At 41.3% G+C, this 17,837-nt stretch overlaps 1 protein-coding gene across 1 annotated transcript in view; it reads left to right on the forward strand.

Moving 5' to 3' along the window:
* Positions 1–503: 503 nt before the first annotated feature.
* Positions 504–17,837, forward strand: part of DIS3L (DIS3 like exosome 3'-5' exoribonuclease) — a 31,574-nt gene continuing 14,240 nt past the window's right edge. Inside the window, exons 1-9 of the mRNA XM_065411911.1 lie at positions 504–589; positions 3,076–3,229; positions 6,490–6,618; positions 8,311–8,446; positions 11,195–11,371; positions 12,561–12,639; positions 13,347–13,526; positions 15,294–15,463; positions 17,518–17,679. Of these exons, the coding sequence (XP_065267983.1) occupies positions 3,186–3,229; positions 6,490–6,618; positions 8,311–8,446; positions 11,195–11,371; positions 12,561–12,639; positions 13,347–13,526; positions 15,294–15,463; positions 17,518–17,679 (1,077 nt within the window). The 5' untranslated portion in view covers positions 504–589; positions 3,076–3,185. The remainder of the gene's footprint in view (positions 590–3,075; positions 3,230–6,489; positions 6,619–8,310; positions 8,447–11,194; positions 11,372–12,560; positions 12,640–13,346; positions 13,527–15,293; positions 15,464–17,517; positions 17,680–17,837) is intronic.

The raw sequence follows: 17,837 nt of genomic DNA on the forward strand, positions 1-17,837 counted from the left end.
CCCCAAACCTCCCACCTCCCCGCAGCACCATCCCTATCCCCTCAGCGCCACCTCCCTCAGCGCCAGCCCAAACCTCCCACCTCCCCGCAGCACCATCCCTATCCCCTCAGCGCCACCTCCCTCAGCGCCAGCCCAAACCTCCCCCCAGCACCATCCCTGCCCCCCTTCAGCACCAGCTGCCCCAGCACCAGCCCTATCCTCTCCCCAGCACCGTCCCTACCTCCCTCAGAGCCATCCCTATCCTCTCCCCAGCACCATCTCTGCCCCCCTTCAGCGCCAGCTGCCCCAGCGCCCGTTCCCTCCCACTCGCTGCGGCTCTCCTCCCGCCCTCCGAGGCAGACTCCTCCCTGTCAGCCGAGGCCGGCGTTGTGCAGTCGCGCGGCGCCGCCTCCCTTCCCAGCCGGGCGCGGGCGCTGACGGGCCTGCCCGAGCGTCCCGCGCCTCCCGCCGGTGTGCTCGATGCAGCGCACGGAGAAGGTGCTGCAGCTGCGGGGCCTGCAGGGCCGCTCGGTGCGCATCGTGCGGGAGCACTACCTGCGCCCCGACGTGCCCTGCCGCAGCGCCCTGTGCCAGGCCGCCTGCCCCCGCGGTGAGGGGGGCCCGGGGCGGCTGCGGGCCGGGGGCGGCTGGGGGGGTTAGTGAAGTCGGGGGGGGAGGGCAGCAGGGGCTAGTGGAGGGAGGGTAAGAGCACAAGGACTATGGTGCTGGGGGGATAGGCGGCCGGGAGGGTAGGAGGAGTAAGGGGCATGGGGGCTGTGGGGGCTTGAGGGGGCTGGGAGACAGAGTGGGGCACCAGGAGTAGAGGGCATGAGAGGCTGGGGGCATAAGGACTATGGTGCTGGGGGCATAGGAGGGCAGCAGGGCTGGGGGAGAATGGGGGAGGGTGGATTTTAGGGGCTTGTGGAGGCTGCTGGCACCAGGTTTAAGGATCCCCAGAAGTAGGGTACAGAGGGGGGTCACTCAGGAAGCTAGTGGAAATGGGTCGCAGGCACCGGGTGTAGAGGGTAAAAGAGGGGATGCAGCCGGTGTAGGGTGCAGAAGGAGACACCATGGTCTAGTGCTACTGTAGAACTTCAGAGTTATGGACCCCTTGGGAATGGAGGTTTGTTCGTAATTCTGAAATGTTCCTAACTCTGAACAAAATGTTATGGTGGTTCTTTCAACCGTTTACAGTTAAACATTGGTTTAATACAGCTTTGAACCTTTACTATGCAGAAGAAAATGTGGCTTTTAACCATCTTAATTGAAATGAAATAGGCACAGAAAGTTTCCTTACCTTGGAAAAAATGTTTTAAACTTTCCCTTTATTATGTTGTACTTGCTTCTGTGTGTGTCTGTCTGTCTGTCTGTCTCTGCTGCTGCCTGATTGTGTGGTTCCCAATGAGTGTGTGCTTGACCAGTTATTTCATAACTCTGGGGTTCGTAACTCTGAGGTTCTACTCTAGTGGATGGGGTGGCACCATGTGTAAAAGACACTGGAGTCGGGGGTGCAGATAAAGGCACTAGTGGCTGGTTGAGGGGTCTGGTGGTATGTTGATATTAGGCACTGATAGAGGAGATGGGGTAGAGGTTAGAAGACAGTAGGTGTAGGGTTTGGCAGTCACAGGCATGTACAGGAGGACTCGGAGGCACTAATAATGAAGCTTAGTTTTCCCCAGCCAAAGCTTTTGGGGGAGCTGTACAACAACAGATAAAATAGTAGAAGGGGGAAAACTGAGTTCACAGGTTATAAATATAATTGTTAATGAGACTAGTTGCATTGTATCAGTTCTTAGGAAACCTGAGAAAGTCAGTCAATTTGTCAGGATATGTGTAGTTTAAATATAGTCGACCGATGCTTGCTGTAAATGCTGCAATCCCATGTTAATAATGGCATTAGGAACAAATGGATAGACAGAGAAAAAAATATAGCTGATCATAAGAAAATATTATTTGCTCTCCGACAACCCGGGAATGCTAAATAAAATTAAAACAATGTTGAGGAACATTTTCCAATTTATTTCTGCCATGAAGGATTTCTCAGGAAGTTTTAGAGAGCTAGGCCCAGCAGAATGTGTATCGCAGGGGTCGGCAACCTTTCAGAAGTGGTGTGCCGAGTCTTCATTTATTCACTCTAATTTAAGGTTTCGTGTGCCAATAATACATTTTAACATTTTTAGAAGGTCTCTTTCTCTAAGTCTATAATATATAACTAAACTATTGTTGTATGAAAAGTAAATAAGGTTTTTAAAATGTTTAAGAAGCTTCATTTAAAATTCAAATAAAATGCAGAGCCCCCCAGAACGGTGACCAGGACCCGGGCAGTGTGAGTGCCACTGAAAATCAGCTCGCGTGCCGCCTTTGGCACACGTGCCATAGGTTGCCTACCCCTGGTGTATCGTCTTTCTTTAGGGTAAACAATAGTGATATTTTTAGCTCTGAAACCTTTCCTGTTACAGAAATCTTTTCTCTCCAAGCATGTACATTTGTGGAATATTGTATATAGAAATATGGGTAAAGAACTCTCTGGTAGTAAGTGGGTATTACCAAATCATGAAATCTGTGGAAGCAGTGGTAGGAAGTACTTGTACCTCTTCCTCTTCCCCCCCACACCTGGAATAAATCATAAGAGTTTTTGTTTCAAATACTTAAAAAAAAAATCTTTTCATGTGAAAGTAGAGAAAATTGATCTGTCGTCTGCACTTTAAGTGATATATTTTGTAATGAAATCATATTTTTGCTCACTTTAATTTTTTAATCGAATTTTCACCAGATTGTTCCATCGATGGAGAGCCCTTATGACCTCAATCACAGATAGTAAAGTTTGAGAAGGCTGTATCATATGTCGTCACATTTTATTTTATTCATTAGAAAAATATTGTATAAGAGAGTTAAGGAGTAATATGATTTTATTCTGCCCTTCAGGGAAGTTCTGTGGCCTGTGTTATGCAGGAGGTCAGACTAGATAACACCGTAGTCCCTTTTGGCTTTATAATCTAAGAATCTGTGAACTAGGATTTCCTGGCATGGGGGCATTATTAATAAACCACAATTGAAAATGATGTTTAAACTTTTAAACTTTGAATTGTATTTTAGATGGGAAATTGTTGTCAGATGATGTGACTCATTATGTTGTCCCTGACTGGAAGATTGTTCAAGATTACCTTGAGATTCTTGAGTTTCCAGAGCTGAAGGGTATTATCTTCATGCAAACAGCATGTCAAGCTGTGCAGCATCAAAGGGGTCGCAGGTATCTATGCCATAATAATTTACTACTTCTTTAGACTTGTAAAATTTGTAGGAATTGACATGGAAAAATGTAGAAGTATTTAAGTATGGAAACCTGAGCTCACCAAGACACTGATTATTTCTAATGTTTAAAAATCCCTCAAAAAACTTTATAATGTAATTGTTGGGGGGGAGAAATTGTGATTAGTTGGATATTCAGAAGCATCATTTTCTGTTCCTCTTTCACAGGATAAGAGCAATAGTACAACTTGCATATTATTCAGCAATCAGATGCCTTCTTAGTAGAAGCAAAAGGCTGTGTGACTGCAGTTTTTGCATTTTGCATTCTAAAAATACATAACTGTAAAGTAATATAATTGTATACATTTTATATGTATAAAAGTGTTGTACATGGCTTACTTTTGTGTTTTGTACTGTGTATTTCTTGTATGTTACTATAAAAAATACTATAAATAGATCAAACTGTAGATTTTTTTCTGGCTAATCTGTTTCTGAAATACACTTCTACCCCGATATAACACGACCCGATATAACACGAATTCGGATATAACACGGTAAAGCAGTGCTCCGGGGGGGAGGTGGGCTGCGCACTCCGGCGGATCAAAGCAAGTTCGATATAACACGGTTTCAACTATAACGCGGTAAGATTTTTTGGCTCCCGAGGACAGTGTTATATCGGGGGTAGCGGTGTAGTTAGAAAATTACTTGACTCAGACATATTTTGTTGCTACTGTTACGCTCTTTCATCTTTAAAAGAAAATCTAAATGCTAAGTATTATATAATCAATTTCAATTTTTGGTCACTAAAATATATTTCTTGGATATGCAAAGGTTAATAGTAGTATACTGCAGAAACTATGCAAGTTAATACCCAAAAATTAATCAAGGTTTGTCTAGCTGAAGTTGGTCGTAGGAATATTACCTGTGAATATTTCAAAGGTTAGATTTTAAGCATGCTTAATGGAAATATTTCTAATCCCTGAGTGGTTGTAAGCAAAATACTTCCGGTTATCCCACTATTTGCCTTTTTAGCCCTGGAACATTTCCCTGGGTATGCTTGTTTTCTTGTGAGTGGCGTGCCACAGCATTTGGGGCATATATTAGCAATATTTTATGGCATAATATTTGACCTTATGTCTTGAAGTGTATGTCCTCTAAGAACATCTTAATCTTGTTCCATTTTTACATGATGATGCCTGATGTGCTTCTACGCAACATATAAATCTTGTTGAAATGTTAAAATATATGCACTGGAAATGTGAGTTCATTGGATCTCTGGAGGCAAAGCATCTGCTGAGTAACTCCTGACTAAAATTCAAATCAGCAGTTTTTCCATTGTTTTAATTTCTTGTCTTGTAAACAGTTTTCTAATAATAACTATGCTTAATTTTATTGAACATTTTGAAGTAATAGATAGCAATTAGAGGTTTTCAGGGCTTCTTACCAATTTCTGACAAAATTTTAGATATTTTCCTTGAACAGAAATATAAACTTACTATTTTCATGGTATTATGACTCCTTATATTCAGGGAAAGGATTAAATATCAGACCTGTAGGAAAAAAACACTTTGTTTATAGAAATCAAATATTTTAGAGGAATTTTTTTTCATTATTATTCAAACAGCAACCTAAACATGCAGAGCACTTTACATACAAATATGACAGTGTCCACATCCCACTGATATTCCAATCTAAACTGTTAACTTTAATGTAAACTGTAGTTTTATTAAAAACGATCATCATTTTCTTTATAAATCACCATTTAAAAAAATTAACACACACAAAAAAAGCTGCCATATTATCTGTCTTCAGGCAAACTTTGAAACAAAAGGAGTGTGCTTAACTTTATGAATGAAAGAGGCTGAAGACAGAGGCACTTTCAGAAGAGTTTAGGCCTGAATTTTAGGACATGAGAGGTTTATTTAAACAAGATTATAAATAGAAGCCTGAAATACACATTTAACAAAATCAAACTAACTGGTCTGCATTTGTTGTGCCAAAGAGTGAAATGCAAAAAGTAAACACAAATATTGAAAGGTAAATTAGACTTTAAGAATTATATCAAGTATTTATTACTGCAACATGATGGCCTGGATGAATCGTGGGTGGCAGGGATTGATTTTAGACCTCTGGATTAAAAGCAAGAGCCTCTACTGCAGAGGTGGGCAAACTAAGGCCCGCAGGCCACATCCGGCCCATGGGACCGTCTTGCCCGGTCCTTGAGCTCATGGCTGGGGAAGCTAGCCCCCGGCCCCTCCCCTGCTGTCCCCCCTGCCCTGCAGCTATGCCACCGTGCGGGTAGCACGGCTGGCTCCGGGCGACGCGGCTGCTAGTCCTGCCACTCTGAGCGACATGGTAAGGGGACAGGAAGCGGGGAGGGTTGGATAAGGGGCAGGGAGTCCTGGGGTGCAGTGTGGGGGTGGATAGGGGTCAGGGCGGTCAGGGAGGGTTGGCTAGGGGGTGGGGTCCTGGGAGGGGGCGGTCAGGGGACAAGGAGCAGGGGGGGTTGGATGGGTTGGGGGTTCTGAGGGGGCGGGGGCCAGGCTGTTTGGGGAGGCACAGCTTTCCTTACCCGGCCCTCCATACAGTTTCGCAACCCCAATGTGGCCCTCAGGCCAAAAAGTTTGCCCACCCCTGCTCCACTGCCTAAGCTAAAAGATCCAGGTCAGTTAGCTCAAAGGCTTTAGCAGACTCATAAACCTCTGTTTGGTCCAGCCACAGGGAGGGGACAGGGAGTCACACTGTGGGTTACAGAGGTAAGAGGTTGTCTAAATTGACTTGTAACCCAGCAGTCTCATTAATGAATTAAGCCTCACAATCTGACTTTGAAAAGTGGTATGATCCCCATTTTACAAAGGGGGAAACTGAGGCATAGAGAGGCTGAGGCTTGTCTGATGTCACGTAATGCTTTGGTGGTAGAGGCTGGGTAAAGCGTTGGTGTCCTGATTCGCAACTCACTGGCCTAGCCTATAGCTTACTCTGAAAATACTGTATTGAAACAGCAAAGTATTTTTAAAAATGTTTGGTGTATACATACTGTTTTAGTAACTGTTCATTTTGCTCTACAAAGGTCAAATCCTTTTCCCGTTAAAGTCAGTGGCAAGACTTCCATCAACTATACTGGGATCAGGATTCAGCTTTATAGTGTTAAAACTAATCGTTGTAATTTTCCTTCATTTTTCCCCCTAAATCTTTAACTAGAGTTGAAACAGCATTATTAAAAAGGTGGCACAGTGTATGTTTGTCTTGTTTATATTCCAGACAGTACAACAAACTGCGAAATCTAGTGAAGGATGCCCGTCATGACTGTATTCTGTTTGCTAATGAATTCCAGCAGTATTGTTATTTGCCAAGAGAGAGAGGAGAATCAATGGAGAAATGGCAGACCAGGTATGTTTTAACTAATAATAGAGGTATTCAATGTTGCATTGAACAAAAAAGGCATGACTGTATAGACCATTCATGTCTAGATGCTAGGGCATTGGATATGTAAGACATAAAGCTGTCAGACTACCTGGCCATAAGGTAATATACAGCATTTGAAGTCCTAGGGTATCCTTTTGTGATTAAGAATGCATTAATTTTTTTAAAAATATATTTACCTCTATTTTTATGTAATCATAAGTTTGTAATAAGTAGATAAAAATAAAGTGAACTGGGGTAAATTCAAAGATGGGTTCTGAAGAGATCTTTAATTGTAGAAGGTAGAACACAGTTTTATAGGAATGTTCAGGCAGAGTAGTTGTAGGCCCTTTCTGAACAGCAGCACAGCACTGTGTCTATAATGGAAATAACTTTTAATATTCTTATCACAATAGTCTTCTGGAACGCATTAAGCCAAACTTCCAAAACTTTGATGCTTACTTTCATGTAGAAAATGCATGCAGCAACAGGCTTGACTTTCATGCTTGTACAGTATTTACATATTCAGCTTGCATTCTATTTGCATGGTCAAAGCAGCATTTGCTCGCACAATTACTTGACTTACACTTGCAATTGTAATGTACATGCATTTTGAATTTTTTAGGGGATAAGGGGACCTGAGCCTTTTAAAAATAAATCGATCCATTAATTTAAGATACATTACCTAAACCAGTGTTTCCCAAACTTGGGACGCTGTTTGTGTAGGGAAAGCCCTTGGCGGGCCGGGACGGTTTGTTTACCTGCCGTGTCCGCAGATTCGGCCGATCGCGGCTCCCACTGGCCACGGTTCGCTGCTCCAGGCCAATGGGAGCTGCTGGAAGCGGCACGGGCCGAGGGACATACTGGCCGCCACTTCCAGCAGCTCCCATTGGCCTGGAGCAGCGAACCGTGGCCCGCGCCGCTTCCAGCAGCTCCCATTGGCCTGGAGCAGCGAACCGTGGCCCACGCCGCTTCCAGCAGCTCCCATTGGCCTGGAGCAGCGAACCACGGCCAGTGGGAGCCGCGATAGGCCGAACCTGCGGACGCGGCAGGTAAACAAACCAGCCCGGCCCGCCAGGGGCTTTCCCTACACAAGCGGCGTCCCAAGTTTGGGAAACACTGACCTAAACCATAGACTCTCATTCACTTCAGTGAAAGATGGATTGGGAGGAACTTGCTTACTTCTCTCTGAGGTACTTGAGGATTTAGGGTGTGCAGAACTGTTGTGGCCAAGATATGGTGTTCTTAGGCACTGTGCCTAAAACTTCTCACATACAGAAGAGCAGTTCTGGCTAGACTTTTTACACCTGCTTTGGAAAGTAATGAAGTATATTCCCGCCAATGCCTGCTGCCAGACATTATTGTAGGTGCTAGAATGTTAGAAAAATGGCTACATTCCAACTTGTTTTACAACCTCGCACTCAAAGGTGCGCTAGGTCTTTGTCATAGCTGGGTCCCATGTGGATGTGTTTTAGGGAAAGAATGAGGCTACCTGTGCTATCTTTCTCTCATAGAGCACCCATAATTTTGACTAATATGTTGGCTGTATGCTAACCTGATTTCCAGATCTCAGAGAATGCATGTTAGAAATGTAATCACTGATATGTAGCCCCTAGAAAAAGTCTTAAACGTAACAGATGCGATGTGATAGACATGTTAGTGTGAACTGTACTTTTCTAGGAGTATTTACAATGCAGCAGTATGGTATTATAATCACTGCTTGGGTCAGCTGCCGGTTGTTATGGTAACAGAAGATGAAGATGCTATCAGAGAATATGGAGGTGAAACGGAAGGAGTGTTTGTGATTTCATTCAAGGTAACGTGTTAAAAGAAATAGAAGAAAGTTGCCTTTGTGCAACATTAAATTAAGGACTATAACATATAATGAGTATGTTAAGCCATCTCAAAGATTGCATGTAAAAATACTACACTACTGACTTTTACCTCATTTACATAAATGAAAGCAAGGATTTGAATACTAGGAATACATCAGAACAGATAGAGGTAGATAAAATGGAGGAGATCTGGAAGAAAACAGCAGATGCAGAAAGTGCAGGCTGTTCCTTGCTCATGCTCAGTTGCTTTGGGGGCCTTTCGTCTTTTTTCCAGTTTTTGTTAAATTTTATGTTAGTGAATGATGATAGACTGAAGTCTACAGTGCAGGTACTGTGCAGGCAGCACAGCATAAGATTCATCTTCATTGTTCTGCCAGTGAGCCTCAGCCTTGAGTAGTTGGGACTGTCTGTAGTAATGGGAAGGTAGTTCAGTCTCCATGATCCATTCGGTTACTGGCCTCTGTTTTGAGACTGCCAGTGTGTATGTGTGTGTGGGGAGGAGGACAGTTGATGCCAATTGTTACGTGGACACTCTTTTATTAGTAACCAAACTGAAACTTCACCAGTTCACTTATGTAAACCACCAAATATCTGCTAAGTGTAAATCACTTCTGATTACTACCAACCTGGCTTGTATTCAGTCTCGTGACTTAGTAGTGAAAATACTATAGGTGGTGAAAGGGATGTTGTCAGGCTAACAATAACATTTAAACAAACCAACAAAAAACCCACTTTGTTTTAAACAGCATCTTAGATTATTAAAAATGAAGTAACTTTAACTAAATCTAATTTACTTTAAATTAGGGCTGTCAATCGCAGTTAACTCACGCGATTAACTCAAAAAAATTAATCGCGGTTAATCGCAGTTTTAATCACACTTTTAAACCATAAAAGACCAATTGAAATGTATTAAATATTTTTGGATGTTTTTCTACATTTTGAAATATATTGATTTCAATTACAACACAGAATACAAAGTGTACAGTGCTCACTTTATATTATTTTTTATTACAAATATTTGCACTGTAAAAATGATAAAAGGAATAGTAATTTTCAGTTCACCTCATACAAGTACTGCAGTGTGATCTCTTTATCATGAAAGTGCATCTACAAATGTAGACTTTTTTTGTTACATAATTGCACTCAAAAACAAAAAAATGTAAAACTTTAGAGCCTACAAGTCTACTCAGTCCTACTTCTTGTTCAGCCAGTCGCTAAGAGAAACAAGTTTGTTTACATTTACGGGCAATAATGCTGCCCACCTGTTAATTACAATGTCACCTGAAAGTGAGAACAGGCTTTCGCATGGCACTGTTGTAGCCAGCGTCGCAAGATATTTATGTGCCAGATGCGCTAAAGATTCATATCCCTCTTCATGCTTCGGCCACCGTTCCAGAGGACATGCTTCCATGCTGATGACGCCCGTTTAAAAAATAATAATGCATTAATTAAATTTGTGACTGAACTCCTTGGAGGAGAATTGTATGTCTTCTGCTCTGTTTTACCGGCATTCTGCCATATATTTCATATTATAGCAGTCTTGGATAATGACCCAGCACATGTTGTTTGTTTTTAAGAACACTTTCACTGTAAATTTGACAAAATGCAAAGAAAATACCAATGTGAAATTTTTAAAGATACCTGTAGGACTCAACCCAAGGTTTAAGAATCTGAAGTGTCTTCTAGAATCTGAGAGGGATGAGGATGGAACATGCTTTCAGGAGTCTTAAAAGAGCAGAACTGTGATGCGGAAACTACAGAACCCAAACCACCAAAAAAGAAAATCAATCTTCTGCTGATGGAGCTGACTCAGATGATGAAAATGAACATGTGTCAGTCCGCACTGCTTTGGATCATTATCGAGCAGAACCCGTCATCAGCATGGATGCATGTCTTCTGGAATGGTGGTTGAAGCATGAAGGGACATATGAATCTTTAGTGCATCTGGCATGTAAATATCTTGTGACGCCAGCTACAACAGTGCCATGTGAACACTTGTTCTCACTTTCCGGTGACATTGTAAACAAGAAGCGGGCTGCATTATCTCCTGCAAATTGTAACCAACCTTGTTTATCTGAGCAACTGGCTGAAGTAGTTACTGAGTGGACTTGTAGGCTCTAAAGTTTTACATTGTTTTATTTTTGAATGCAGTATTTTTGTACATAATTCTACATTTGTAAGTTCAACTTTCATGATAAAGAGATTGCACTACAGTACTTCTTATTAGGTGAAAAATACTATTTATTTTGTTTTTACAGTGCAAATATTTGTAATAAAAATAAATATAAAGTGAGCCCTGTACACTTTGTAGTCTGTGTTTGTAATTTAAATCAATATATCTGAAAACGTAAAAAAATCCAAAAATATTTAAATAAATGATATTCTATTATTGTTTAACAGCGCGATTAATTGTGATTAATTTTAATTGCTTTACAGCCCTACTTTGAATTAGATCTTTCAAAAAGTTATTTCATTTTTATAATTAAAATGTTATCTGAAACTAAATGATAAAAAACCCTTCTACGGTATTTATGGTAGCAAAGTGATTTAGTGGGGTACTACACTGTTCTTCTCTAGAGATATGGATTAATGGAGAAATGGGTTTGTGGTATTTAGGATACTGACCACCAGCACCACCATTGTAGCGTCTGCACAGAATTCTGTTGTGAATAGAACCATAGATCTCTATTTAAAATCTTTTGTGCTCTGTTTATAATGTGTATATACAGAATTACTTGGATAATTTTTGGCCTGACTTAAAAGCTGTCCATGAACTCTGCGATTCTATACTTCAATCTCGGCGTGAACGAGAGTGTGAAAGCCAAGAAAACAAAGGGAAGGAATACCCTGAACATCTTCCTATGGAAGTATTAGAGGCTGGGATCAAATCTGGACGATATATACAGGTAATCTATTATTTATAGAGCATACAAAGAAAGATGAGGCCCTGCGCCAAGGAATTTATAGTCAAACTCAGAAAACTGATATATGAAATAACATTAAATGCAGAAGGTTGGGAGAATGCATTGGCGAGGGAACATGTATTATAAGGCTTCAAGAAAAGCAGTGTGGTGAGGGGGTGGGCTAAAAAAAATGGAAAACTGTTCCCAGAATAGAAGTGACATGAAAGAAAACAGAGAGGTAACAGTGAGAGAAGGGATTGGAAGTGTAATGAGCAAAGAGGGAGTATGAGGTGGATAACAAGTAAACTTTGAGAATCTTTTTGTTCCTTTCCCCTTCTTCTCAAATAAAATGAAAAAGTTCATCAGATGAGAGTCCTGCGGATTCCATAATTTTTTTCTTCAATTTCTGGCTTTCATGGAAAAGGATTTGATGGAAGTCTGTTGGTGCTAATCTTCAACTGTCCTTTAAAGATCATTGTGTTACCAAATGATTCACACATCAGTTGAGAAAGTAGATACTGTGTTTAGAAACAACACATCTCTTTTTTTAAAAATACAAATAAAATGTGAAGATATAGAACCTCTCACCTTTAGGTTGTCCGTTTGAATCCAGTTCAGGTCATTAGTAATCAGAATTCTATACCAGCTTATGGCTATTCATTGGCTAATGTTCAGCTGTTAGTGGATACATGTCCATGTCATGAAAAATAAAAAAACACCATAAGAGGCAGTAACCTGGTACCTTTATTGGCAACCTCAGCAGAAAGGCAAGAATAGAATACACAGACTGAATTTTTTGCCTCTGAGGTGGTACCTCTAAGTCAAGATGGGGCAGTGCCATGTATGTAAGTTTGCACTGACTCTGCTTGTGGTCTGCCTAGTCTGTGGATAAAAAGAGAGCTGTAGTAGTCTTCAGAGATTTCATCAGTGCTACATTAAATAAAAAGCATCTAGAAAGAATGCTTGGCTCCTTCAAGAATTCAGTATTTCAACTCTATTCTATGAAGTATGCTCCCCACAAGGAGAAACAGTCTTGTTCTAAATTTCCTATGAAAATGATTAGGAAACATTTTTAAATGGATTTTTAAAAAATGAGTACTTTTAATGTATATAAAGTTGGTCATTTTGAGGTGTGAAGATTTTTCCTCCCTGTAGTTGTATCTATTGGTTAGTGACTGTTACTTTATTTTAGGGTGTCCTGAATGTCAATAAGCACAGAGCACAAATGGAAGCTTTTGTTCGACTTCAAGGAGCCAGTGGTAAAGAAACAGGTGAAAATATTTCTAATAAAATGCTATATTTAAAGATTAGTTTGAGTGTGTTCCATGCCACCTTCCTGTGACTCCTTCCAGTTTACTCAGGAACAACGGTTCCAGGCTCTCTACAAGAATCCATGCAAACTCCTCAGTCAGTAGGACAGTGGGAGAGAGAATGCGAGAAATTGGGTTGCTCAGGTTTTCTCCATGTGCTGAGAAGGACTCTGAAAACTGCTCCACATGTATCCCCTTTAAACAATAATCTGTATTTCAGCCTCCCCTTCTCCCACACTGTATAGTTTAATGGATTATGGCTCTGTCTGTCCTGCTGAATGGTTTGGACCAACCCTGATGCCCCATAGTTGGGCAAATACTTATGCATGTGCTTAGCTTTGTCTTCAAGTAGACTACTCACATGATTAAAGTTAAGCATGTGCACAAATGTTTGCAGGAAAAGGGCATTGGTCATTGTGGGCTGATGACAATCTGATTGTTTTATCCAAGACTCCAAATACCAACTGCTTAATAGCTTTTTAAAAAACTAAGAGAAAGATTCCTCCTGACAATGTAGCATTGGTACTTGCCAACAATCTGTTTTGAGAGCAGTCATATAAGAACTGCCAGATTACTGCAAATTATTGTTTCAACAAAAAATAGCCAGCGGAGGAGTGGTGTGAATTTTCAGGAATGTATAGTCTATTTTATTATTATTTTAAACCTAGATCTCCAAAGTGATATACTTATTCATGGTACCAAAGCTCGGAACCGTGCAATCCATGGTGATGTAGTAGCTGTAGAGTTGTTACTCCAGCATGAATGGAAAGGAAGAACTGCTTCCCTTTGTGAGAATGATACTGAAGAAAAGGCACCAGGTGACACCTCCAGTGAACCTATGCCCACAGGTAAAGTAGACAACAGTGCAAAGAAGGTTGAAAGTATTTGTCTTCCTCAACTTATGGGACTGCATTGTGCTTGCGGTTACGCAAACTGCCCCCTTTCCCAAATTTCCATGTTTAATCATGGAAAGGGATACCATACTAATAAATAAGATTGATTGATTATATATTGCACACACAACTACAAACAAAAACATTATTCAAGTTGCAAAGTCAAGCACTCTGAAGTTAGGAAATGGCAGAATTAAGGTGGTCTGTGCACCCTTTAATCAGCCTCCTTTTACATGTACATTATGATATACGATCACATACTACACCTCTACCCCGATATAACACTGTCCTCGGGAGCCAAAAAATCTTACTGCGTTATAGGTGAAACCGCGTTATATCGAACTTGCTTTGATCTGCCGGAGTGCATAGCCCCCCCCCCCCCCCCCCCCCCGGAGTGCTGCTTTACTGCGTTATATCCGAATTCATGTTATATCGTGTCGTGTTATATCGGGGTAGAGGTATATTTTTTTCCACAGGCCTCTCTTTCAGTGCACTGAATGGACAGTGCTCATTAAATAAACAGCTGTTCTGTATTGTTTTCACATTGTTCAATGTGTGGCTTTATGCCTTATTTACTGCAGTCTATTCAAACGAATGCCTGTTCTCACTTTCAGGCGACATTGTAAATAAGAAGCAGGCAGCATTATCTCCCGTAAATGTAAACAAACTTGTTTGTCTTAGCGATTGGCTGAACAAGAAGTAGGACTGAGTGGACTTGTAGCCTCTAAAGTTTTACATTTTTTTGTTTTTGAGTGCAGTTATGTAACAACAAAAATATCTACATATGTAAGTTGCTCTTTCACGATAAAGAGATTGCACTACAGTACTTGTATGAGGTGAATTGAAAAATACTATTTCTTTTATTTATCATTTTTACAGTGCAAATATTTGTAATAAAAATAATAATATAAAGTGAGCACTGTACACTTTGTATTCTGTGTTGTAATAGAAATCAATATATTTGAAAATGTAGAAAAACATCCACAAATATTTAATAAATTTCAATTGGTTTTCGATTGTTTAACAGTGCGATTAATCGCGATTAATTTTTTTGAGTTAATCGCGTGAGTTAACTGCGATTAATCAACAGCCCTAGTCAAAACTATTCATTAATTTGGGTGCCCAATTTGAGACACTTAGGACCTGATTTTTCAGAGAACTTATTATATACAATTTAATATATTCAAAGTACAGCTCCCACTGACTGCAAAACAGATCTTGTTAGCAATCCTAGTATTGGCTTGTGGATGCACAAGTTCATACTGCACAGTGATGAATCCACCAAACCTCCTACATACTTACTTTACTATTTCTGCCTAATCAAGTGGTCCCCAAACTGGGGGGTGCACCCACACCCGCTAGAGGGGCACAGCAGGGCCCAGGCCAACCACCATAGTGGGCAGGAAGGGCCCCCCCCCCAGCCCTGCTCTGCCCCCAGCCGTAGCTCTGCTCTGCCCCCCAGCCCAGCTCCAGCCACAGCCACAGCTCTGCCCTCATTCCCTTTCCACCCCCAGGTCAGCTCCATCTCTAGCCCCAGCTCCTGCTCCATCCCCAGTTCTTCCCTCAGCTCCACGTCTGCTGAGGAAGCCTTGGCTGTGCAGTAATGGAGCAGGGGCACAGGTAGATTCCGTTACTGGTAACGGTGGCGGGGCACAACAGGAAAAGTTTGGGCACCACTGCCTAACCATTTGATGTCTAGCCAACGGTACCACTCTTTCAAAGGTAGAGTTGTTGGAATCATCCAGAAGAACTGGCGAGATTATGTGGTCACTTTTCCATCCAAAGAAGAGAGTCAGTCTCAGGGTAAAAATGCCCAGAAAATCCTTGTTACACCTTGGGATTACAGAATTCCTAAAATCAGGATCAGCACACAGCAGGCTGAGGCACTACAGGTAAATAATGATTGCTGTTTCTGCATTGTGTATGCCAATATGATAGTGTAGGTGTCATTTGTTTTAATATAATGATTTCAATGGCAGTGAAAGATTTAAAACTATTAATTTAAGCCACTAACAGTCCAAATTTTGGCCTCACAAGTGTGTATACAACTGGTTGCTTCATTTCATGCTAATGGGAGTTTATCAGAATACTGAATTTGGGCCATTAACTAGTTATTCAAACAACACTTTCTTTTGGCATCTTCAATTAAGCAATGAAATTTGGACTGTTTCTTCATATTTTCAAATTCTTCCTTTTAGGATGATGATGCCATGGTAAAACCTAATGAGTATCTACCTGAAATCCAGTTTGAATTACGTCTTTAATACATTTTAAAGAGACCTTTAAAGATAAAACTCATGTTTGTTTTTTAAAAGTTGTCTTTGTGATACTAAATCTAGTGTTCTTTAGTATTACGCTGTTTATTTTGTGAATTCCTCTGAGCTTGACCATTGAAATAACTAGTCAACTTCTTTTTGTTTCTAGTGCATTTCTTTTTCTGGTTGTCGTGCATTAACAACATGCTGCTACGTTTGGGTTGCAAATACTTTAGAGCAGGGGTCGGCAACGTTCGGCACTCGGCCCGCCAGGGTAAGCACCCTGGCGGGCCGGGCCAGTTTTATTTACCTGCTGACGCGGCAGGTTCGGCCGATCGCGGCCCCCACTGGCCGCGGTTCGCTGTCCCGGGCCAATGGGGGCGGCGAGAAGCGGCGCGGGCGAGCGATGTGCTGGCCGCAGCTTCTCGCCGCCCCCATTGGCCCGGGACGGCGAACCGCGGCCAGTGGGGGCCGCGATCGGCCGAACCTGCCACGTCAGCAGGTAAATAAAACTGGCCCGGCCCGCTAGGGTGCTTACCCTGGCGAGCCGCGTGCCGAACGTTGCCGACCCCTGCTTTAGAGGGATGTTTAAATCTCAAGCTATCTATTTTCATGTAATCTTTAAACAAATTATATGAAAATATTTCTGTTAATATTGGGTTTCATGTAACCTTTTGGGGTCTTGGGAGGAAGGGAGGGGGAAGTATAATCCATCTGGCATATGTCCTTTCAGACTGAATCCCAGATGCAGTATTATTTGGGCAATGCTTATAGATGTGCAGACAAATAAAAGAAATACTCACTGCCCCAAAAATCTTATATGTAAAATAAATGTAAAATAACTACATTTGAGATGAGGTAAGAGTCTGTGTTTTTGGTATATGTAGTTTTTGATAGTTGCTATATCCACTTTTATTTAAATTTTCCTCCTCAATCTCAGTAAGTCCTCAGAAGCAGATGCAACATCTTATTTTCATGGCAGTCTAGGAGCAGCGAGGACATAATGAATACATGAAATGCCGTCATACAACTATTACTTATAGCATTAGCCACAAATGCACTACATGTGAATTAAAACACATGGGTCTCCTTCCTTCTGACTGCTGGTTATAGACTGTAATATATTTTGGGACAAGTAGCTTCAAGTAGCTAATTTTTTTTTTTTTAATGATCAAGAAGTAAATTCTAGTAGTTTGAATAACAAATGCTAATTCCACCATGGAATTAAGAATTTATCAGCTATCTCTGACCTTTTTTTATAGATTATGACTCACGTATGCTAGTATAAAGATTGTGTGGGATAGTATGAATGACAGCACTAACTTTAAGTTAAAAACAACATGGCCTAGATCCTCTGCTGCAGCCGAGATCTTCTGGAGGCAGCGGAGGTGCCATCAGAAAGGAGCTATGGCTTCCTGATTCTCTGCCCCATTGTATGTCAGAGCCTGGGGTATGCATGAATGTAACACACATGCATCTTGATTTTTAATTTAATGATGCAGATTCTGTTATTAAATGCTTAGCAATGGTCTTTGATAAGGAAAATGTATAGTCTCCTTCAGTGCGTATTTTATTTATTTTATGATTGCCAGTGTCTTTGGATTTCCCCATTTGTGTCTCAGCTAGCACTTACGTTGATTGCTTTTCAGTAATGCATTGCTGCCCTAACATGAGTTATTGTCTTACTGCAGGACTGTAGAGTTATTGTGCGTATTGATTCCTGGGAGTCAACATCTGTGTATCCAAATGGACATTTTGTACGAGTTTTAGGACGGATAGGAGATCTCGAAGGGGAAACTGCAGTTATTCTAGTGGAGAACAGCATTTCTGTTGCCCCTTTCTCAGAAGCCCAGGTTTGATTTCATGATTAATTATACTCTTTAATATTCCATTTCCCAAACTGTGGTCTCCCAAAGAGAGGAACCCACTGATGGTTTGAAGAGAGCTAGCTGATCACATGGTACCATCTGTCATCCCACCTATTTCCAGTTTCTGAAAATACAGGATACTT

This window comes from Emys orbicularis, chromosome 10 (assembly GCF_028017835.1).
Source record: "Emys orbicularis isolate rEmyOrb1 chromosome 10, rEmyOrb1.hap1, whole genome shotgun sequence".
In the NCBI taxonomy this organism is placed as follows: Eukaryota; Metazoa; Chordata; order Testudines; family Emydidae; genus Emys; species Emys orbicularis.